The sequence below is a fragment of the Dermacentor andersoni genome, chromosome 5, assembly GCF_023375885.2.
Source record: "Dermacentor andersoni chromosome 5, qqDerAnde1_hic_scaffold, whole genome shotgun sequence".
Classification (NCBI taxonomy): domain Eukaryota; kingdom Metazoa; phylum Arthropoda; class Arachnida; order Ixodida; family Ixodidae; genus Dermacentor; species Dermacentor andersoni.
This window is the reverse complement of record NC_092818.1, coordinates 171,215,496-171,240,500: the sequence shown is the minus strand read 5'-3', so window position 1 is coordinate 171,240,500 and position 25,005 is coordinate 171,215,496. Positions and strand designations below refer to the sequence as shown.

The 25,005-nt window shown below is 48.1% G+C and overlaps 1 protein-coding gene across 1 annotated transcript in view; it reads left to right on the top strand.

Moving 5' to 3' along the window:
- The window catches only part of LOC126531616 (uncharacterized), a 59,857-nt gene extending 35,085 nt beyond the window's left edge, over positions 1–24,772 (top strand). The window contains exons 2-11 of the mRNA XM_050179225.3: positions 9,424–11,902; positions 12,424–12,560; positions 14,032–14,159; positions 14,774–15,029; positions 16,221–16,370; positions 18,299–18,365; positions 19,185–19,310; positions 19,894–20,062; positions 21,616–21,759; positions 22,683–24,772. Coding sequence (XP_050035182.1) covers positions 9,424–11,902; positions 12,424–12,560; positions 14,032–14,159; positions 14,774–15,029; positions 16,221–16,370; positions 18,299–18,365; positions 19,185–19,310; positions 19,894–20,062; positions 21,616–21,759; positions 22,683–22,781 — 3,755 coding nt within the window. The 3' untranslated portion in view covers positions 22,782–24,772. The remainder of the gene's footprint in view (positions 1–9,423; positions 11,903–12,423; positions 12,561–14,031; positions 14,160–14,773; positions 15,030–16,220; positions 16,371–18,298; positions 18,366–19,184; positions 19,311–19,893; positions 20,063–21,615; positions 21,760–22,682) is intronic.
- The last annotated feature ends 233 nt before the right edge of the window (positions 24,773–25,005 follow it).

Here is a 25,005-nt window from a genome sequence, read left to right as displayed (position 1 = left end):
AAGCTACCCGTCGGACACGCCTTTTCTCGTCTTTGCTTCGTTTCATCTTGTTATCCCGAGACGCACCCAGACCGTTTCGCTTCTCGCGCGCCGTAGTGCGCGCTCCATATTGACACGCCAGCTGGAGGGCCAATACCGGGGCCTTGTAATTGCGTGAAAACTACACGCGTGTATTCCTATCGCAGCGCACGTAACCGCGCGTTATTGCCACGAACTGGTTTCGGCCGCAAGTGACTCGCTCCCCCGACAACTTATTACGCCAAGACGCCGGCCGCGGGGCACGGTGACGTCACTGTTTCTAATTTTGTAACTGGTGAAGTGGCTCGGGGGCCGGATTCGTATAGTGTTCGTTGACATAGGCTGCGCCCAGAATGAACGTCGTGAAAACCTTATCGAGGTAATGTGACAATTCCATTCCGATTCTTTTCCTTTCAGAGTTTCGCCACATGGTGTGAGTGCCACTCCGCCTTAAAGTCCCTTACTCCGCCTACGTTATCACCGCTATCTATCGGTCGTGAGCGGTGGATGATAAGAAGATAAAAGAATCGAGCGAAAGGAACCTTTACATTATACCGACCCTTGTAACAGTCACATGGATCGCCGTTCAGTCCAGATTAATACGATGGCACCAAGCAGCATGAAATGGGGTCGGCGCGGTGCCGTGACAGAAATATGAGGTTGCTATAGTTGGCAGTTTCTACGAAGCACAGTCTTCATTGTTATGCGCGTAAGTGGTTTGTGAACCTTGGGTCACCTATAGCTCGGCAGCACGTATTATGAATATCGGGTAAGCTTGAATCTGGGGTCGGTTGCAGACCTTGTGAATCTTAGGACAGAGGCCTGGATCAGCCTCGGCGCACAAATTGTTAAGGACAAAAAAAAAAAAAAAAGAAACGCTATTCACGGAAAAACGATACTCTAATTTCCAACGGATGTTTCAGCGAGATCATCGTTCACAGTAGGAAAACTGATTCGAAGTGCAATGAGCGAAGGCGGAGGCGCAGCGTAGTACCATCATGGTGTCCTCTCCATTTAGTCTCTATCCTGTCACGCTGCAATAGCCACGTTCTGATATTCTGTAAGATGGTAGCCTAGTGTTCTACCATGGGAATGCACATTAAGATTGAGCAATCTTCCTCGGGCTGACCTCCCTACTCCGCCCACCATATAAACGTTCTCTGTATCCCTCTTGGAACTGAGATTTAGCAAGCCGACATCTGAGCTCTAGAATGAAGGAAAAGCAGGCACTCTCAGGCTTTTGTTTATTCAAATTATAGCTTACGTATCCTTCGTTTTGCGTTCAACACTTGCTGGATATCATCATAGCAAATTGTATCACTATTCAGCCGGCAACAGTTTACCTTTCATAAAGCTGCGGTTAGATGATATAAAATAAAAAAAACTAAAAGACCCGGGAAGCAGGGGACAAACCGTTAAAAAAGACGGGCGCGGTCTGTCCGAAACAATGTGCTATTACCGCGAGCGAAGCAAATCGAGCACGGGTATTACGTGAGTGCGAGCGCTCGCATGTGCGTTCGTGCGTGCGCGTGAGCTAAGTGAAAGCTACGCGTACAGAAACACAATGGCACCATCATTGAGGCGATGTCGCTTAGCGTTGCGCTGCCCCAGTTTTCGAGCCGGCGAGAACGTCATCAATGAGTTCGCGTTTGTTATGAAGTCATGCTATGTACTGACGTGGCTTTGTATATGCAGAGGGCGCTGAAATGAGTTGGCCATTGTCCTGTACAGGCAAGAGAAGTTGACCAACGGTGTCTTTAGTTTGCCCTTGCCTTCGCACGGGACCGATTGCCTTTCCAGCTGGTGTTCTACGAACTAATCGCCGGACGTTAAAGGAGATATTGATTTGCTAAAAATAACAATGAAAGGTATTTAAGAATAAAGAAAAGCGGAAGGCAGGAACAAGTGGGCAGAACACTGAACAAATCACACAGAGTAAAGAAGTTCGGAGTGTATATAGGTAGCCGCCACTAAACACTTGCTGATTTGTTCCAGGCGTAATCAAGCTACGCCTATAGCTACCCAGTTCTAACGAACTAAGGCCACGAAAGCCGTTTCGTATAGTCAGCGTCGCTTGTTTGTGCACGGCTCTCAACTGTCACGGCTTTCGATTTGTTACGGCTCTCCCAGGGCAGGGTGGCACGCACAGCGACGACTAAGAAAACCGGCTCGTAGATCCACTTACGCATTTATGTAGCCTGCCAAATCAGTCAGCATCTTGTTTTACTACATTTCCAGGGGTCGAATTCACCATGTTTTTTGACGGTAAAGGCTGTTTGCTATTGACTAGGGAAGCGTCGTAGTACTGGAAATTTTGCGCCAATAGATGTGCGAGAATCATGCACGCAAACACAACATGCAGTGACAACGAATGCTCACATGGTAGCAGGAGGGCCTCCATCAAGACCGAAGAGGGCTTTCAGCGTTCGTGCATTATTTCCCATCGACGTAGGTTAGATCATGCCTTCCGCACGCCCTTTCATCGACGCACCAACCGAGATTTAACGCTTAACTACAGCCCTCTCGCCAGTGAGACAGCTAGCCTTTATTTTTTTTTATTTTTTTGATAAGCGGAAGCGGAACTCTCCGCTGAACCGAGCTGGCCGCGTTCTCGAACAGTATAACCAGCCAGAGCGCCGAAGTTAACCTCGACATTCTCGGAACCAAGAGAGCTGGCATGCCCCTTTCAATGACTGCGCAAGAAGCCAGTGTGGTTTGGCAGAGCTTAACGCCACAATTAGAACGTCATGCCAACCGCTGCAGTGTTGCACCTATAGGGAGATTGACACGCCCTTCTGGCGAGTGCGCACGGAGGCCCTGTCGGTTACCCGAGCCGGCATAGGGCACCTACGCGCAGCCGGCCCGAAAAGAGGAGGGCGACTCTGCCGGCGGACCTGCTCTCTTTGTATCGCTTCTCGGACCGGGCCGAACGTTCGGCCGGGGCTCTCCTTTGAGACTGTCCGCGCATTCTCGGCGACCGCTCTCGAGTAACAGCGGTGCGCACGCGGACAAAAGAATCCCTGGTGTTCTTCTCCTCAGTCGACCGAAGACAATCGGCGATTCATCAGATTCTATCGCGTGCCCTTCTTGAGAGAACGAAGAAAGGGGCCGCGGAAAAGCGAAGCGCCTTTCTCATTCCCGCAGCACAGCGTCCGCACTATTGGCGACAAAACATCGCGGAAGCGGGAAGTGACATACTGGGCAGAAGATGGGGGAGAATAAAGAAAATAAAAACAATTGCACTTTCCTCGTCAAGCGCGGCGGTCGCAGGCTGCATTGTGTCGACGCTCCGCTTTGTTATGCGAATCTGCACGTCCCGGCAGTGTCATAAGTGGCGCGGTTTTTCGCGAGGGACAGCGGAGCAGAGACGATGCTTACTCGATATGCTTCTTGTTTGTGGGTCTCAGGAGACGAAGAAGATGCGAGGGGTAGTTGCGTATGCCGAGCAGTAACTTTCTGGTGTTGCTATATATATACATATATATTTCGTCTCGAAAGTTTTCTCGCCCACAGGCAATCTCTCTTCGCATGCTTCAGACGGGGACATACCCGTCTTTTTACAGTCATTTTACATTTAAAGTCCGTCCGTCCGTCCGTCCGTCCGTCCGTCCGTCCGTCCGTCCGTCTGTCTGTCTGTCTGTCTGTCTGTCTGTCTGTCTGTCTGTCTGTCTGTGTGTCTGTCTGTCTGTCTGTCTGTCTGTCTGTCTAATCTAATCTAATCTAATCTAATCTCCTCGTCCCCCGCCCTCCCTACACAAACAGGTCCCCCCCCATTTAGCGCTGTGCTCTGTTACTAGAATAGAAACGGCTTAAGCAGGCGAACGATATTCAGCTTACGACCAAGAGCAGCCCAGTAGAAAGTAACTGAGTCGCTGAGTCACTGGCGGTGAAGTGCCGTAACCGTAAGAAAGTATGTGATGAATGGAAGAATACTGTCGTGTGAATATTTTGGCGCATGCGGATGGTTTTTGATCCCAGTCTCTCGATCCCTGTCTTAATCGGCGAGTTAATCAACGGTCTCAGAGAAGTTAGTGTTCGATCGACGAATGAACTAACAGCAGATATACAGCTGGTCAACGACAACAACAAAAAAAAAAACATTCGCACAAAGCAGGCCCGTAATAAACGCTACTGGTACTGCCCTTCATTATGATTTGACTATTTGAATACGCATGTTTATGTCGTCTTTCAAATACCGCATCACTGCATCTGAAAGTCCCCATACTTGTTTTCCTATTTTCCTCTTCTTCATTCGTTCTAATTGTCGGACCGCTTTTGCATATAAAAAAATCAAGAACATTTTTACGAAGAGACAGACATCCTTAACAAGTACCAGACTGAATAGTCACAGGATGATACTATAACTTGCTTCTACTATTTGTAATTATTGGCGCTTGTATATTACGTGTTATACTTTTTTTTATCCTGTGCTTGCATTATTTTAACTCTGTGTAATTTCTGATCTGTTTATCTGCTCATCGCAGTCTACATCACGGCCGCTTGTGTGTGTTCGTGACTTTGTTTACAAGCTCATTATGCTGCAACTTGCATTTTACTTTTATATCGATATATTCATGGGTGTATAGGACTGTGTGCTGTGGATTTCTGACCCTATGACGTGGTTTCCTTTCATTTTCTAGCATATATGTTTATAATGTTGTTTCCGCTATGCGAAAAGGAGTAGCCGTCATCATTATAAGGTGATTACGTCTCTTTCTGTTATTTTCATTTCAATAAAAAAAAGAAAGACCGTGCTTATACGAAGATAATGGGTCATTTAAGAATACGAGCAGCATAATTTTTATTGTTCGTACAACACTTCTATTCTTTTATGTCAGAATCATCGACGATCTGTCAATAACAGACTCCTCAGAGAAGAAACATCGATGACGCAGATTCGCGAGTTTACAAATTCTGAACTTTTCCAACCGTCAACTGCAATTGACGTTGCGATCCCTCATGGTCCGGCTCCAGCGGTTGAATTTCGATGGGGGCGAAATGCCAAAACACTCATGTACTTAGATTTTAGGTGCACAGCAAAGAACGTCCCATGGTCAAAATTAATTCGGAGTCCACCTGTACGGCATGACTCATCATAAGATCGGAGTTTCGGCACTCAAACCTCCATAATTTCATTGTTGAAATTTTAAATACAGGTGAGAGAGCAGGCGGGTATAGCTGATGTTTTAGTGGATGCTAAGAGGAAGACGGGATCTTGTCGCATGCCGCGTAATGCGTCGAACATACAACTGATTGTCCACTAATATAGAGTAAAAGAAATTATGTCAAGGCAAGGGAAGCTCAGTCGACCACGGTGGGTCGAGATTAGGAAACTTGCAGGTACGGGCGCATTGTCATGGTGAAAGACAGGGGTAATGAGACTTGCTGGTGGAGGCATAAGTGGCATTCATACTGTAGTGAACATGAAATAATAAAGTTACGATCGTTTGACGATTCAACATCTGTTAAAACTTCACTCTCTGCAGATAACCTCACTTATACTGTGGCTACCGTCCAATAATTATGCATGTTGTTGCCTTGCGGATATAGGGTGTTGCGCGCATTCAGTCATAGAGGATGATACGTTTTATTTTGCAAAGGGGAGCGAAGAACTGCAGCGGAAAAAAAGGAGACCAAGACATGAAAGCCGCTCTAACAACACATTTTTCGTCGTTGCAATTTTGCCGTCAGTCAGGGCGTATATTCTTCGGTCGACATAAGTATTTGGGTCACAAGTTTGCCTTTGGCAAGGGAAGATCGAGTGACAGATCTTTCAGGAATGACGAAGTACAAATGGCAGTCAAAGTTATATTTTCGCTCGCAACCGCGAAGTTTTATCCTGTGTTCAAAATATGGTATATTTACCAGGAGCTAAAGAAGGCCTCCGTGTTTTTTTTTTTTTCCCGTACAAATTTGCTTGTCCATAGTTTCAGCCTGTCTTGTACCCCGTTTCATCAACTGTCTGCAATGCAGCGAAAGCTACGGGTCTCGTCAGCCAACCCGAAAAGATAGCCGACCAACCAAGCGAAAAGCCGACCAACCAACCAACCAACCAACCAAGCGCCCTGCGTTGTCTAGGCGGCAGTGGTCATTGGGTGGAAACTCAAATATATATAGTCGAACAGTCAGCAACTTTTTGAGGATAAACGTCAGCCATAAATGTTAGAACCAGGGCCACCAAGACCACATCGCATTGCAGATTTTACACGGCGAGCAATACGAGAGGCGGAATGGAGAGGAGGAACGAACGCCATGTATACGCGAGTCGCGGGCACCGTGCACACGACGTGCGTCGCTCCCAGACGCCGTGTTTTGGCAAAGGCCGGACGGCGAGCGCATCCTCGCTTCTTCCAACATGCCGCACGGCCGTCAGCGGTGCGCGCATGACGTCGTCGAGCGCCTCGCACAGCACCGTTTCGCGGTCGCTGCGAAGGTCAGCATCGCCGACGCCGCCGAGGAAAACGAGGCGCCGCGGCAGCAACAATGAAGCCGGCGGGCCGCCTTTCAGCGCAAATGATGGGTCGCGGATGTGGGTCAGTGCGGTGCGCCTGCTCTCGCTTCTCCCTTCGCGTCGAGAGGCTGTGTTTATACGTTCCGCAGTCACGGTAAGCCACCGCTCGCGCATGCATCAGAGGAGCGTAAGGTTCGCGCGGCCGGATTCGGCGACGTTCCGAAGCCGTGGTTCCTGACCTTCCCGCCGTCGGCAGACATTTTGGGCTCAAGCAAAAACACGGCTAGCGCGACCGTAACAACGTACAGTTCCTCCTGCTGGCGCTGCTTGTGTTGTGACGTGGTTGCCTTGTGTCGCATAGGTCTTCAGCATTCGTTCGGTGTACATGCTCGCCGGAACAAGCAACTTCGTAATAGATGTCAAAGCGCGCATACAGGTGCATCGCCGGCTGGGAACAAGTCGAGCTCATTTTTTTTTTTTTTTCTGGCGACTACACGCACAAAAAAAGAAAGGCATGAATGGTGATCTCCGTTACAGACGAAGCAAAAGCGGGATGAAGTACCTTTTACCAGACCCACGTTTGACTTTTCTTACCATCAGAAAACTAGTGCATAGAGCGTAAAATTTCAAGTGCGAATGAAACTTCGAAGGAAATGTGCGCTCACGCCTCCTGCTTTTTTGCAAACGCCACTATGATATTTTATGCGGTTGGTTGCCCCTCCTCAGGGGATAGCAACATAGCTTGCTCTTCGTTTATAGAGACCAATCTACTAGTGAATAATCAATATAAAACTAAAAGTATTCGTTCAGTGACACGGGGGCATTATTCGAGCGGTCAATTGAAGACTGCCAACTTTTCCTTGTTCTTGCGCTGAAAATTGGCGTAGGGTAGAACATTCAACTTTCTTGGCAAGTAACAGCTACAGCGATACTCCAACTTGCACTACTGCCGGAATCATTACTTCTACGCTTGCTTACCTGGGGCTGAATTCACAAATCTTCCCATTCATAAGTGCTATTTGCCATTGGCCGGCCACCTTCGCTGGTCCTACTATTGTATGACCAGCATAACAATGGCTGGAATATTCTCTTACGAACAATGATAGCGTAAGAGCTTTTTGCGAATACGGGCCCTGATGTTCATTTTCACACTGGACGCCCCTGAGGAGTGCAGCAGAATGTGCACACAGCGAACATGTCTCAAGTGGTTTGCGCGCAACTAACTGACGCTAGGCGACTATGCGTTCAAAACTCACTCACTGACGTCTACTGAGCTATTTGCGCCCAGAATGATGCACTGCGTTTTACCTTGTACGTCTTTGCGCACCTAACGTTAACTTTCTGTCTCGCGTGCTATAACGTTTTCACTCGTAGGGCCCCGCAATGTGCCACTTGCATCTCTTCTGTCCGGCGCACTTCTAATGGAAATTGAGAGCGAAGAAAACAACCAAAACGACCGCGGCGATTACATATATCGTACATCTAGGCCAGCCGAAAAAAGGTGCAAGAGAGAAACACTGGCCGCAGGCGTTGTTGCCGCAAAGCTTGTAAGCAGTGCACGCGGCACGATCTGCGACGTTCTATGGCGCCCATGTAGGCCGTCGAGCTCGGTCGTTCGTTATGTGCGCGGGCACCTCTCTCTCCCTCCCCATCTCTCTCTCTCTCTCTCTCTCTCCGAGTGCGTGCGTTTGCGTCGTGCGAACACAAATGTGCATACATATATGTCGATGCACGCACACGCTGGAGAATATCAGCGGCAACGTCACTCGCGGTCTTGCTTCCACCACCGGTGTCCATTCCCTCGCACATGCCCGAAGAAAGCAGGCCAAACGGGTACACGCGTTTAAGAAACAGCGGTCGTCCGCCTCGCTTGCGACAAGCACGGCCTTTGCGTAAACTCGCACGCGATGTCTGCTTTCGGCGAAATCCAGCCGGGCGGCCGATTCTTGCTGTTGACGATGGGGCTTTGCTTTTTCACTATACGTATATCACTGCATTCGCGTATACGCTGCACCGTCGGCTGTCACGCCTTGACTCCCACTTTTTTTCTCTCCCACTTTGATATACGCTTTGTCATAAGGTACTGACGACGTTTGTGTGCAAGCGCTGAGGAAAAACATGGACTTTCTGTTTCTTCGATACCCTACTTTTCTTTTATATTCGAGTTTTATTAGTAGGTTTTTCTGTAGAGGGTTTCCTGTGCACCGAGCCAGCAAGCATACGTCCATACGTGTTTGTGCCCGTTGAGAGGAAAATCTGTTACAAACGTTAAGGAAACGTAATGCACAGCCTGCAAGCAGCGCGTGAGGCTCAGATATAAAAGAACATTCGTGTTTATTTTTTTTTTTCGTCTTTTTTTGTAGGTACTTGAAAGGCGTAAGCGTTGCTGAAATAAGGCCAGTGGTTAACCGCTGCTTTCAGTAAAGCGAACATTAGCGTATTAACAATACGCATCGGCTATTTTTGGTGGGTGTTCGCACAAGAATTTGCCTGACTGGGTGAGGCTTGCTCAAAGCTTGGTACGGTTAGTCGAGAGCAATTTGTTTCTTCGTGAATCGCAACAGCTTCTTATTAAAGATACCACAGAGATTATATACACTGTATGGAGTATGTGTCGGACCCACATTTGCAAAGGAATTTTTGTGCGCACACTGAAAATTGTTTGTTCGAAAATGCGCCGATCAAGCGCTACGGGCGACTGACGCAATCGCAAGGGCTCCAGGTAATGCCTAGCAATTTTTGCGAACAAACAAAATTGCAATTGCTAAGTCGGCCGCTGTTCTTTAACATGAGCTCATATAACGTAAAATAAAGAAAACGTCTAGCAAATAAGAAGAGTTATTAAAATGTCAAACGTTAGCTATAAACCATGCCCGATGTCTGTTTGTGTATTTAGTATGGTGCGAAGAAAATAAATTTGTTTCCTACATTTATTTATTTTGTTGTTTTTTCAGGGACAGCTGACTTAGAAGCAGTTCCCGCAGAGTCATCAACTTCATCAACACATAGTCAAGAAAGTGAAACCGTGCCAGAACGTTTAAGGCCAGTCGCTTCAAAGAACTCCTTATTACTTAATGACGCAGCTTCATTAGAACTTTCCAGTTCTTTTTCAAGTGTTCATACATCGTCTGTCACCACAGTTTCCGAAACATCTAAACTGCCATTGGTGCTGCGCACGGAAGGATCTCAGGAAACGGACTTTACTTTGCATGATTCAAAACGCAAGCAGCACTCTGTTACGAATGAGCCATCCGTGGCAGTAACTGTGGCAGATAAGCCACAATCAACGACTGAACATGCGGCGCACACCAGTCAAAACAATCAAGCGAGCGCGGCTCACCCATCAACGCTATCGTCGTCATCCAGCAATGGAGAACGGGAGCAAATTGTGGGCTCTATCTCCTCCTCAGCTGAACCGAGTATTCAAGACGAGCTGTATAACGCACCCATTGTTCCTAGGAGTACTGCCAGCGTAATGTCGGCTATAGAGCTGCGTGTGGCCGAAGTCACAACGCTACCGTCTTTTACCGCGGAACCAGAAGGAACAGAGCCGCAGCAGGACGATTCCGAAGATGCTTCTCTGCGCGTACTTCGCAGCATTCATCCATCCAGCGCCACACCGGCCCACGTGGTCCACCACAGCCGGAGCCGAGAGGCGACGCCCGTGTCAACGGCTGCCGCTGCCACCGAACGGACTCGGGGCGGCGGCAACGGCAGTGGCGGGAACCCGTCCATCGACAACATCCTCAGCGGCATCATCCAGCTCCTTGGCGGCGACATGAACCTCCCTCGACCTCCGTCAATGCGATTGCCGCCTCCTCCGTTGCCACCGCATTCCCCTCAGCAGCACCATCACCACAAGCCGCCGTCGAGGATCAACAACCGGGGTCCCCCCAATTTCAACTTCCCGCCGCCCCCGCCCCGGCCGCCGCAGCTACCGCCGCACCCGCCCCACCCGCCGCCGCACCCTCCGCACCCGCCGCACTCGGCGCCGCCGCGACCGAGACCAAGCCTGCCGCACCTGCCACCGCCGCACCCGGGCCACTTCGACACGATCCCTCGGCCGCCGCCGCCCAACTTCCACTTCCCGCCCGTGAACCATCCGAACCACCCGCACCACCCGCAGCAGCACATACACATAGTGCCTCTGCCACACCCGCCCACAGTCTACCCGACGCCGTCGGACGTGAGTCAGCTGCTGGGACTCAACGAACCGGACAGGCAACAGCGGCCCCATCACCACCAGGACGACCACCAACGGCCGCCGCCACCGGCGACGCACTACACCGACCAGTACGAGGCCACGCCCGCCTTGTCCGAGTCACCTCCGGCCAACAATGAACCCGAACAGCCTACCATGCACCGGGAGACTGTTCGTGACAACGGTCCAGAGGTGATGGCAACAGCTACCGAGCACTTGCCTCCCAGCAAATCTACCATCGTGCTCATCCACGAGGCACCTGTGTCTTCGTCGCCGGTCGAAGAGGTGACACCGACGAGCGCGAGTGACGACGCCGCGGTAGAGGAGACGAGATACGAAGGGGACACCAGGCACGACGTGAGACCTACGATGACGGAAGGTGATCTGGAACCATCTGGCAAAGTACCGTCGGGACCAGTGTCGGGATGGCTCCCTGTGTTCTTAGACTCTTCTGTTAGAGCCAATAGTTCCAGGGTCAGTGTCAATACGGCCGAGGAGCCTGAAATTATCACAGAACCCACTGAGCCTTCGGTTTTCGATATTACCGTCATGCATTCCATTGGAACCGTGAGCAACGTCGTGACTCCTTCTCAGACAATCCGACCCACATTCTCGACCACTGCGCCGTCGGTAGAAGTAGAAATGAGTACAGAAAGCAGCTCGACCGATGCTGACGAAATTGAGGCGACGCAGCCTTCCGACGGAGAGGCCGAACCACCGTCTTCATCGCCCACCTCGAAGACTTCAAATGCAGAGAGGGAGCCAGAAGTGATCTACGGAACTCCGAAGCTCGAGAGCACGCCACCGACAGGTCCGACTACTACGCTGCAACCCAGTCTTCGCTCGACGACGACGGTTGTGCATTCAAACACGCATACTGCCAGTGAAAATGAATCAGACGTGGTGATGACTTTATCTGGAAAGGGAACACTCGTGCCGGATGTGACCCACACCAGGCCGCCAGTGAAGCACAATCAGTCACCCACAGGAAGACCGATAGTGATCCCGGTGGAGATCGAAGATGTCAGGCCAGTGATCGGTTTTCCTCCGGAATTGTCTCTCGGTTTGCCGAGACCGCAGAACGGCCACGGTTCGCAAAGACCTGGCGGAAGCACGTCTCGTCCACGGCCCAAAGAACCAACGGGTCCACCGCGCAAGACTACCTCGAAGCCTGGGTCTTCTCCACGAAGGAGACCTGGCTACCGGCCAAAACATAATGCTACCTTGGTGAGGTAAGTGTTCTAGCGGAATATTGCACTACACTCGAATACAGTTGCATCTTGTGGAAACAAATACAATTCCTTCCAGAGCAAAAAATAATCAAGTTTATGTTACTATATGCATATCTAGCACAAGCTTTGTCATGTTGGGTAACTTGACGTGAACGTTTTAATCATTGCTGTAAAGCTTGCTGGCGTATAATAATAAAAAAAAAAAACTTACCCCCCGCCCTTCTCTCGAGCCATTCTTGCTATTTGCTGTACTTAGCCTATAGAGCGCAGACAGCTTTTGAACGTCGCGTATTTGACCATACAGTTCATAACTGTAACCTGTGAACAATTGCATGAGACCCACGGCGATCAGAGCGTATATAGGTATAAGACGAGCAGAACTACTAAATGTTTTAGTGGAGTTTTATTGAATACCGAGAAAAAAAAAGTATTCGAAGCAGGAAACAGATACTGGCCCTTTTGGGCAACGTTATACCGGCCATAAGTGAGCCAAATTCACAATGTCATATTTTCGCTCCCAGAATCGACACCTGCATCGTTGGTGACGACTCGACGTGCGACTCACAGCTGAACGAGTGGTGCAAGGCCGAGCTTGGCGTCAGTTCCTGCCACTGCAGACCGGGCTTCACTAGGACAATACCCAGGGGACCTTGCGGCCGTTAGTACCATTACTTGTTTTTGCTGCCACGAAAATACGGGCATGTTTAACTTATTAGTTTCTCGCAAGGAAACAAGGCTTGGGGTAGATGCACAAGCCAGAAAATGTCATCCACATAAACTTAGCATCAAGCTAAAATGAAAACCAATGCGCGTTCGCTAGTGTAAGAAAGCTTCCCAGTTTGACGACTTCGGATCAGAACGCGTTCTTTAACTGCGGAGTTTCCTTTTCGAGGAACCTGCATAATATTCCTCGCTAGCTTATTACCAAACAAAAGTGAATAGCAACTTTCCATGCAGTGATAAATAGCGGTCGAACAAGGAAAATCTCAGGGATGGGAAATAAGGAGCACCTTAACATGGGGACTAGTTCACCGCGTTCAACAAGTCAACTTGTGGAAACGTTGGCTTCAATGACACCCTTCTTGGACGACTGTTGATCAGTTCAACTTTCCTCACGGAAAGTCAGCTGGCGTTGATTCCGCGTCAGTCCAGTATTAAGCTTTGTTTCCTTCACCATTGCCGAAAAATGCAAGTGTCAACAATTAGCGTTAAACGCGCATGTACCATCGCGCGCAGGCATTCATCAACAGAGCGCTCCTAAAGCACAGAAATGTAAGCATCGTTAACTGCTGTTTAGAAAGGCAACGTCATTTTCTTTCATCAACATCGGGAAATAAGGAGCACCTTAACATGGGGACTAGTTCACCGCGTTCAACAAGTCAACTTGTGGAAACGTTGGCTTCAATGACACCCTTCTTGGACGACTGTTGATCAGTTCAACTTTCCTCACGGAAAGTCAGCTGGCGTTGATTCCGCGTCAGTCCAGTATTAAGCTTTGTTTCCTTCACCATTGCCGAAAAATGCAAGTGTCAACAATTAGCGTTAAACGCGCATGTACCATCGCGCGCAGGCATTCATCAACAGAGCGCTCCTAAAGCACAGAAATGTAAGCATCGTTAACTGCTGTTTAGAAAGGCAACGTCATTTTCTTTCAAATCAACATCGTTTCAAAGCAATCGTAATCATCACCACACGAATATGTTTCGCTAGGTTGAATCACTTTCTGTTACTGAGCAAAGCTCCATTGCATTGCCTTAGCCGCTTTGACAGCCTTACAAAAATGTACAACGCAGAAACGGCTACCACTGCTTGAAATGAGCGACTAAACGTCTTTATTTCAGCACGATATAAAATAAAAGGGAAACGAGGAATTAATGGATGTCTCAGTACCTATGTGTTCATGTAAAAGATTACATATCACGGAACAAAGGAGGCTCCAGTAGAGGGACTTCCTGTGCAATAGGTACTAGTCCTCTATATCTCGCCCTCTAATCTACGGAAGGACTACAGCGAGAATTTTGGCACTGCGTTACATCGATGGTTCTTTACTGTCTTGCTCTCACGAGCTTTACGTTGAGTTGAACGGAGAAGAAATTCTTAGTAATTTCGTTTTGTGCATAATTTCGCAGCTGTTATCAACGTTGGCCTCACATTGAAACTCGACCGGCTCGGTGATCAAAAGCTGGTGTTCACCAGACATTACAGAAACCCGGAATCGGAAGACTACCGGCTGCTTGAGTATGAAGCAAAGCAAGCGGTAAGTTCTGTGACCTCTTTTCTATCTCTCTATTTCTCTATTTCCTCAACAACAAGGTGCTATAGCAAAAAAAAAAGCCACGCAAAGTGCGATGTCGAAAATTTGTTAGAATAATTGCTGACAAGCTTTCTGCTTGAACCTGCGCGTTAATTATATGTCAGCAATTTGCGACGACCGCATTTAGCTTCGCAATGGTGAAATTATCTTCGTAATGTATTCTGCTGAATCGTGTTTGCAGAACTAGTTAAATAGGGGCCCTGGCCAATCGTGATATTAGGAAATGTTGCGTATTTGAACCAGCTGAAGGGACGTCAAAATTTCATGTGCCCTCGCATTAAAAATATTGGAGAGGCCTGCAAGTTGAAAATGTTGGCAGTCCTTTACAGAACCATAGTCTCTCAACAGCAGCCCTTACTACCTAAAACCTGAAACTCTGGACGATGTTGGTAGTATAAGTCACAGAGACTTGCTGCACAAATCTGTTTAAACCAAGCTAGTTTCTGAAGCAAAGCTTCGGATAACACGTAACAAGTTTCAACGGACTCCTGCATAACCCTGCATCAATAACCCGTTGTTTTCTTTTCCCTCCATGCCTGTCTCTTGGCGTACTGCAGCTACACAGCCTGTTCAGCAAGTCCAGCTTCTCGCGGCTCTTTGTGGACGCGACAGTGAACAGGTTCCAGTCCGCCGGCAGCAAGATCATGATGAATGCCACTGTGCAGCTGGAGGACAACGACATCACGCGCGTGCCTTCGGTCAAGCGTGTTCTCCAGCACGAGGTGGTGAACATGATTAACCGCCGAAACTCGAACATCGGAGAGAGCAGGCTTTACGTCGACGGGCTTCTCAACTCGGGACTTTCGGTGGACGGTGAGAAAACGATGAACGTCTTTCGGGACCTATGCCGCAGGCTAGATATCGTCTCATATATATATATATATATATATATATATATATATATATATATATATATATATATATATATATATATATATATATATGTGTGCGTACTTTTGTTAGTTTCTCTCGCTTCAATGTATTAGACGCTTTTCCCTCAGCTTCTAGCCTTAAGATGTTACACAATAGCGCTTCGCCTCCTGTAATATGGATATGAAATAATCGCGATGGGAAACACAGTTCTAGGAATCATCCTGGAAAACCTAAACGGGGAAATAAGCGATTATATAGATTTCACACTCCCTGCCAACCTTGCAGCATTGTGCCGGTTGTAGAAATGTTGGGTGAGTAAAATTCAGTGGTTAGTGACGTCCGGAACCACTCTATCTATGAATAGAGAAAAGTCAAAGAAACAGGCCAACCCAGTAGCAGTCTGGGAAAAGCGAATAAATTTAGGCTGGCTAGACCACGGGAAAAAAAAATGAGGCATCAGTACAGGAGCAAAATAGTAGCATACAGATAACGAATGAGGACTTAACTGAAATAATTTCAGACACCACAGCTGAAGTCTGAGGTAGCGCTCAAGAACAGAAAACATCCAAGGAGCCCTAAGCAACGAAGTACCAAAGAATAAAATGACGGAACATGAAGGACCCCAACATTAATGATCAGGCCGAATTCGCTGAACTGTCAAAATTGATTAAGAGGAAACAAAAATCGATATAGTAGCATTGAAACACATTAGGAAGAAGCAAGCGTGGAAATCGATAGATCAGCAAGAAGCTGGAAGACTGGCGTTCGCAGGGAAAAGATGTGCGCAGTGAAATACTGAAAAAAATGTCATCAGTGATTTCGATTAGTATATATAACAAAGGCAGCAAAGCATTGATATGCTGAACTGTACGATGCACAGGAAATCAGCGTAACTTCAGGCATACAGCCCATAGTTGCCAGGGACGGGAGGTCAAACAACATGCAAATTATCACATGATTCAGATGACCCACGAAATAATTTTAATAAGAACGATTTCCCCGGTAGACTATAAGTCTAAAATTTTCAGTTGCTAAGAGTCGCTCTGGTGCAAAGGATAATAAGCTTATTTGCTAAGCGTGAAGCTATAAACAGTAGCGAAAGGGTCCTTGTATTTCCTTCCACACACGCAGACGTGAACGAGTGCAACGACGTGGGTCTCAACGACTGCTCCAAAAACGCCGTCTGCGAGAACGTGTTCGGCACGTTCCGCTGCACTTGCAAGGCGGGCTACACGGACAAGTACCCGGACACCAAGTGGAAGAGCGGCAGAACCTGCAACGGTGAGCGAAAGTTTGACACTCTACCTCCCTTTTGGCCGCTGACGTTGCTACATGCTGTCGGTTGATGTGCGTGACAGATAAGGCGGCACTTCGGTCGCTTTACAGTGCACAATCTTAGGCATATGCACCGTATTTAGACGTCCCCATTTCGGACGTCTAAAAAGGACGCTAAGGCTTTTTAGAGTGCGAGAGTGTGCAAGCGGTTCCTGGAAAGTTAGAATAGATCGTCAGAGTGCAGCGAGGTGTTCAGGAGACTGTCGGGGATTTTCCAGATAACGGTTCAGTGCAGCGATACTGGAACTTGATGTGACTCATATACCGTATTTTCGCGATTCGAAGCACCCCCCCCCCCCCCCCTCTCTATTTTCGCGAAATGTTTGGAAAAAATTTACATGCGAATCTGAGCACCCCCATATTTGTTAGGAAGAACGCGTAGCCAAGGCCGCCAAACGCGCTTGCTCACCCTGGAATCATTGCTCGGCGGACCTGCAGGCACGCGGTCGATGCTTCTGTTGGACGCGTTTCGCGGCCATCTGACCCCCGGAGTTAAAGACAAAGCTTTGGAACATCAATAGCGACTTGGCTGTGATTCCGGGTGGCATGATGCCAGTGCTGCAACCCCTCGACGTTTCAGTCAACAAGCCCTTCCAAGCCAATCTCTGACAGGAGTACGAAGAGTGGGTGCGAAACCCTGACCGGAAGAAGACGCCGACGGGAAAGCTGCAGAAAGCGTCCCCATCAACCATCGCAAAGTGGATTTCGGACGCTTAGAAGAGGGTCCAAGTGAACGTTGTGGTCTAATCATTTAAGAAGTGCTCGATCACAAACAACTTCGACGGAACGGAAGACGACCTGCTGTGGGATACCGAGAGCAGCGGTTCAAGCGGTGCGACGCACTCGAGTGGCAGTGATAGTGACTGAGCATCCTACACAAGCGATGGGTTCACTGTCAGCACTGACTTTTTTTTAATGTTTGCAAAATAAACTGTTATTTCTCGCACCCGTCTCGTCGTGATGTCGCAGCGAAAAGAGGGCGGGGGGGGGGGGGGGGGCGGTCATTCTTGATTTTTCGAATCTAAGCACCCCCCCCCCCTCACTTTGGGTATCGCGATCGTGAAAAAGGGGGTGCTTAGAATCGAGTAAATACGGTACTTCGTATTTTGATACCTAATAGAAAACGTTCTTTATCGTTCCTTTTTAATCACTTTTCTGTGATCCACGTTTGTACGGGGCCGTAGTTGCACCATTGATGGGATGTTCTGAGTGGGCGCCTTTTTAGCTAACGTTTAGTTCCCCAGAACTACTTGTTATTGGTCGGCAACTCTCGCTTATGTGTTCAGTGTCATGAGTGACCGGCGCCTTTTCTTACAAAGTCCCTGTCGTACAATTGCATTGTGGACATGGGCTCCGAGGGCGAATTCACAGAACATTTAGTGCACAGGAACTGTTTGTCATTTGCCACATGGATTCGCTAGTATTATGTGGATTACAGTTGATCGTTGCTTGTAGTAAAGAATTGTTTTAGCGTACGAGCTGCTTTGTGAAAACGGGCCCAAACATCTGCGGACTGGAAACCGTAATGCGTGGCCTCACGAACAGGATATGAATACACGGAGTCTGGCTCACAAAGTTTTTCGCGCTGAAGGCGCTCTTTATTATTTGCCTAAATTGGCGTGCTGACCATCACTTATGAATAGTTATAAATATTTATTAATTGTTATGCAAATCTACGTCCAGGCAGTGTGCCGAATCCTACCCTTCATTTGAACAACATGGTCGTCGTCACAAAGACCATCACTGCTCGAAACAGGCGCCCCTGTGCAACCTAGCCACCGTGTCTGAGGTTGGCACCAGGGCATACAGACGATACCACGATAAAGTGTGCGTTCAGCCCGCTGACAATGCTTGTTTTTTTTTCTTCCATTTAGCCTGCGCACCGGATTACTGCAACAACAGAGGTGACTGCCGTATTGCGAATGGACAACGTGAATGCAGGTACTGGTTCCAACCGCACCATTCATTATCTACGTTAACTTCCTCGTAACGACTTCGTTTTTGTAAATCAAGTCACGTCGAAAGCCCCATTTTGCATGTATTCTACGCGATGTTACAGAAATCACACTGAGTGAGGAGGACAAAAACAAAGGAAGCAGGGAGCTAATGCGATTAGTGAACGATTTGCTACCCCGTTCCCAGTGAAGAAGAAAATGATACAGAAGGACAGTGAGAATCTGTAAGGCCTACAACGTCACATAAAGAACATAGGGAACAATTGCTTGCGTTGTTAATCGTGCTTTGTTGTGGTAGGCGCCGTGATCTCCCTCGCGGACTTAATTTTGAAGCTGCGAGCTATTTTTCAGGCGCATTTCATGTCTCGCTACCACATCGTGTACACATGGCGGTTGCCATCTGACCAGTATAACGTACTCTCGTTTACGTACTCTCGTGCGAATACGAGAGTAATAGGCTCCACATGTGTTATGAACCGAAGTGAAGCAAAAAAGATCGCGTCAATAATTAACACACTCAAAAACCCTTTTTATGCATAAAAACGCATAGTTAATTCGTATTCGTCAAGAAACATCTGCCGTCCCAACTCACATTACCAAACGAAACAACCGCAGTCGTGCAGCGGACGCGAGATTCCAATAATATGAAGCGACTCAGAAATTTTGACAGCTGGGTTCATCCCTGTCAAGTCCAGTTAAGGGTTTACCCATACTCACCTCATTGGCAGGACATGCGACACATGCGTCGTCGTGGAATATTCTTGGAGAAGACTGACCTGTAACGGAATCACGATTCTCTTTGCAGTTGCCGTGGAAAGTACATCGGTTCCAGGTGCGACATTGACGGAGAGGTGCTGGGTGTGGCGCTGGGAGCCTCGGTCACGGCGGTCATAATCATCGTTCTCACCCTCGTCTGTCTGTGCCTCTGGAAGTGAGTGTACTTGTACGCATACGCATATAATCGGCGTTCTACAGCCGAATGCTATACCGCTTCAAGCGACGCCGTGGCAGAAGCTAGCGGATTAATCTGGTCAGCCTGTGTGTTACTTCCATTGTTCTTATGTAAACCGAAATTTTCACGGGCGTTCCCCCATCAACCTTGATAGGAATGCGGTCGCCACGGCAGAGATTTAACTCGCGACCTCTTGCTTATAATAGTTTGTGGAACGCCCAGTCATTGTGCCACTGTGGCTAAGAAAAAAGACTAAAATGAACCTTGCGATGGCACAGATTTTACAGAGCGAGACGGCGAAAACGGGCGTCAAGTTCGCTACAGCCGTTGCTAGGGTATTACAGCAAGCGCTGGCAATCTTATCCGATCAATGCGTTCCCTTATCGCTGTAATGACTGTTCCTCGCTTCGCTCGCGCCAGCCACCTGGGCAACTGCCCGGCAGTTTTTTTAGCGAAAAGAACGATCTCGTTCAAACAGCGAGTGACGGAGCAATTCGATGGACGCCGTAGATATGAAAAGCCCCGGGTGACGTGCACTTATCATCGTCTCCTATGTGCGCAGCCGTCGTTGGAAGCGCGAGCAACACAAGGCGGAAGTGATGTCGGCCCACTCGGTCGGCAGTCTCGGCTATCTCAGCAAGGCATCTACGCTGGGACCGGCCTATCGCGTCAGCGTCGAAGACAGACTACGCTGGCAGCACATCGCCGACGCCATGGGCAACATATACGTGGTAACGACGTGCTGCTTGGCTCTCATGGAGGAAGGAAAATGTTGGGAGGGAGCATCGCGCAAGGCGATTGAAGCCGGGTGTCGTAGCCCAACACGTGATGGCTCGTCAAAGTGCGCGGTTGGTTTTAGTGTTCCGGCTCTGCAGACTGAGCCACGGCGGGGCAGCCGAAGAAGCACGCACCAAATAAAGACAACTGGCATAGCTACTGGGAACCAAACGTCTCAGCAAATCCCGACTCTTGCTCCGTGATCTCGACGCAAGAGCCACCACTGTGTAACACTGTGTTACACAGTGTTACACAGTGGATTACACCACTGTGTAAAGGTTTGGCTTCCCAGAGCGTTCGCTTGCCAAGGCTGCAGCTGCGTGACGTAATGCTCTCTCCTAATTTTTCTTTCCTCCATGTTGGCTCCCCTCTTATACATGTGGCGAACTTCTTAAATATAGCCTTCTTTTTTAGTTGTTTACTTCGTCTTGAGCCTGAGCTGTTTGAAACTAATTAGGGATGAAAACATTTATGAGGACATCTCGCTTACACCCAAATTTCGTTTATAGCCATTCATCCACTATAATTCAACTTTTTTTTTTTGCTTAGTAGTAATACGACGAATGGTATAAATTGAGTGGCATACTGTAGATCATTTTTATTTTGCCTCTGCGGACTTTTGACACATGCACGTGCATTGCAGAAGTTATGTTGGGGATTCAGAAATAGTGGAAAATAAGGTGCCGTCTTCTAGCTACTACGCCTCCACAACGCTATTTGCCACTGACGTAAAAATAATTATAAGTGCCTTACAGCCAACCAAGATGTTCTTTGTGTCGGATCTATATTCAGGACTGCGAACTGCCCAAGTCACGACGATACGATTACCTTGCGCCGCAAGATGTTGGACTGGTATGGGACTTGCGCGCCTTTTCTGCGAGATACTCTAAGCGTATACCTTTTTTGATGCCTGGTACAAGGTTCAGGGCACCAATAGTGTTCCGCTGCAAGCTCCTATAAAGAACGCTGCAGCCTTGTTCACAGGATACAAAAGCGATGTGTTTTGGGATTATTGACAATACACCACTGCTGCGTGTGCCACGTTGACAACCTATTGATTTTTCAAGTGTGAAAGAAATACCTGCGCCAAGAAATAGGAGGAGTCGATACTCCGTGAAGTTAGTTACAGCGGAATATATATATATATATATATATATATATATATATATATATATATATATATATATATATATTATAGTATAATGGTACGCTTCCTCAGCCTAGCAGCGGCTATATTTCAGTTGATACGGGAACTATCGAACACACTCTCTTCCTCTCCTTTTTCCATTTTAGCACGCACCCGCATTGATTTGTATCACGCTCTCACCACAACGTTAAATTAGCCGTCATTCAACAACTGGGGAGCATTACTGCCAACTAAAGCGACGGACAAATGACCTATCGATAATTAATGGGAGGATACATGCATAGGATGAGCAGACTTTTTCTCGCTGAAAACGACTTGAACGTCTCTATGTTAATTGTACTGCGTGCCTGTACTTCGCAGCAACCCGAGGCTTCGGCTCCACCGAAGACACCTCCCGGGTTCGCCACCCCCGGCCGAGTGCGCAGTCCGAGCCCTCAAGAGGAGAATCACTACAGCCACATTCAGAGGCCGCGCTCCAGGGGGGCCATGTACGGCCCACCACCGGTAAGCAGCGTGATCGATACGAACTCTACGCATTGACGGCAGCTAACGCACAAAACAATCCGAGTTCACACGACAGTCTTTCTCTGCACTGACATAACTTTCGATGAAATAGGTGCATGCATGCCACAACGTTTTCATTACACGCTGCCGAACCGAATTCGTTGCACCGGATGCAAACTAAGCAGACGATACGCATCCCGCCTTCTAAATTTTGTCTGTGCTTCTCTGCGCTCTTATGACCAGAACTACGAAAACGCAGCAACCATGGCACCAAGAAATATGACCTGACACCTTAACTTCGACATTATGAAACCTTCATCGAAGCAAAGTTTTTAATGTGGCTGTTACTTACAGTGTAAAGAATGCAGTATCAATTCCGTAAGTGATCTCTTTCTCGACATTTTGCTAGTTAAATATATAGGCTAAGCCCCATATCGCCTTTCATCTCTTTGTTTGCTGTATGTTTCTTGTCTTTTATCACTAACGCGACCATGCGCTAAACCAGATCAAAAGTGCATTACTGCAAAATTTAACCCGAGGTCCCGGGTTAAAACTGCGGAAGCAGGGCTTAAATTCTGGTGCCTCAGAGAAGCTGAGATCCCTCCCAGAGTGGAGAGATGAGGCGAGCAATGGCGTAAATGTTGCTAAGGGTACACCCATAAAATGTTAAAATGTGTTAGGGCCGTCCATGGCCGTCGCTTCTACATGTTGTTTCGAGGTCTGTTGTTCCGCGTACGGGCACAGTTCAGATATGATTTTGAATTCTAATATACGTGTCATTGAAGTCTAAAGCCATACCTGCTACTGGGATATTGGCTTTGAACAGTACGGTGTGCGTTTCTCGTCTTTTCTTCGTGCTCTAGCCATCTCTTGAAGTCTCCAGAGTTACATTCCACTTCTCTTCGTGTTCTTCACCCTCGCAGAGTCACAACCCGTACGAGTACGAGCCCCAGAAGAGGGAGATGTACGCCCCGGTCACGCCATACTACAAGACGGCGTCTCACCACACCATGTATTCCTGAGCGCAGTATTGCCCGGCGAGTGCGCCGCATCTCGCAGAAAAGTGACTGCAGCAGTTCGACGTGAGCCAAATGCGCGCGTGAAGCGACAGACGTGCGAGCAGATCTACGGGAGCCGCGAGTGCAAGGGCGTGGCCCTGTGGACACCATGTGTCCCGACTTGCTTCCATCGACAAACGATCTGGGACTCCATAGTGCGCGATCCCGGAATTGCTACAGTGCGTCGTCCATTGACGGGACGCAGTGCCATCGCTGCAGACCTATCGGTGCTGCTGAGTATTTATGAACCACGAGTGCAGTGAAAGGAGCACAGAAGTGGGACGACATGGCGGATCTTAAACTTCTCGCCTGCTGCAAAATCGCGTTGGAGTGTGCCTATCCTGTAAGGTATAGCATAGAGAACCGGGTGGACCTATACACTATAGTGGATATGGTGATTCGACAGTGAAGCGACGAAGCTGGTGGACAATGGGATCGGGGATGAAAGCTAAAGGGCGACAGGAGTGGTCAAAAACTGCATTTCCCTGCGGTTCTGACACGCAGTTTTGCATTCTGGGGCGCATCATGGTGGCCGCAGGCAGAAGCTCTGACGCAACCTTCCATTTCCAGGCTGAACGTCGAGGTTTGTTTTTCATTGCCGCCATGGCCCGCATACGCTGTTTTCATCCGTTACGGGGTGAACCGACACGCTTGTTCGCTGGAACGTCTCCATAAGTGATGTGTGACGCCACGTGACGTTTTCATTCCCTTATTTCGGCGTTATAAGCGCACAATTGCAGGCTGTAACAGTAGGCGTAGGGTACACGTTTGGTGTCCCAACCGTTAGTGAGCTACAAGTACATCACATATTTTCATGGGGGCTTGCGCAGTAAAAAAAAATTCGATGTAGAATTTCAGTTCTGTAGATTCGTTGTTAGCGATTTCACAAGCACGTCCTGGCTTAAGTCGACAGTGGAGATTATTTTAGAAAACCGGTGATGTATGTTTCGTTCTTTCACTGCCACTGAACCGAAGCTCATGACAGCACTGTGCTGTGCAACGACTTCTTTATTTATTCTTTTCGCTGTCAGGAGCGTTACAACACTGAAAGCCTAACACAGAAAAAGATTAAGACTGCCAAGTATGCGCTGCATGGTTAGCGAGAGAGAGAGCCGCGTAAGGTTAGTCTAGGCTGTAACAAATTGCCATAATTGGTATATAATTTCGGGACTGAACCTACCCCGAGCAGAAACGCCTAACCTATCTCGCACATCTCCGCACATTCGCACATCTACGCTTAACCACTTCTGTGCTCCTTGAGAAGCGCATGCTACAGTGTACAACTGACTGCTGCAGTTTAAGCAGTGTATACATGTGGTCGAACGTACTACATAGTCCCAGAGATGGCTTTCGTACGAACCAAGACTGTGGCTTTCAACAAGCGTCATTTTTGTGGACCTAGAAAAAGCACGTCCGTGCGCGTGTGTTTGGTATATGTTCGTGCGTGCTTGTCTCTGAGTGTAGTTTTTTTTTTTTTTTCGGAGTGCAAGATGTGGGCGTGAATGATATTTTATGAGGTGATTTAACCGCACACGCTACCTGTAGTCCGTGATCTAGGGGTGGTAACGTGAGTCCTAACTATCGCGTAATTTATCAGAAGCTCACAGCACGGCCTATGTGCTAGTGCAGACACGCCGAGTCGGTATCCGAGTGAGGTAACGTACAAGTATTTTACAGCGTCAGTTACTGTATTATCTTAATGAAGAAAGCCTTAGAGGGGATACAAATAAATTGTGCATCTTCACTGTCGTGCGCCTATACCAATAGGGTTGCTCCGAAGGAGAGAATGGATTCCTACGACTGCTCAGTGGACTCCGGCGCCACGAGCGGTCTGGTAGCATCGCGTATTTTTTTTTCTTTATTCTGGTATTACTTGTGTCAGTTCATGGTTCTGATTGCATTTGTTTGATACAAGTCATCGAACACCCATAAGACAATAAAAGTGATTCGCCGAACCATGGTTGCATCTGACTTCTTTAGAACTAGACAAACAACCTAGAAATTTGTTTAATAAGAGTGCACAATTATACTAGTTCTCATCAACTGTTCATACATACATATAGGGCGCAGTTTTCTCTTTGTTTTTACTTTGTCTAATATATATGGCCCCATGCAGTTATAATCCTCACTTGAAGGGCAACTCCTGGTTCTTGGGAGGTTCATAGTATTATGTGCCCTTATCATTTAC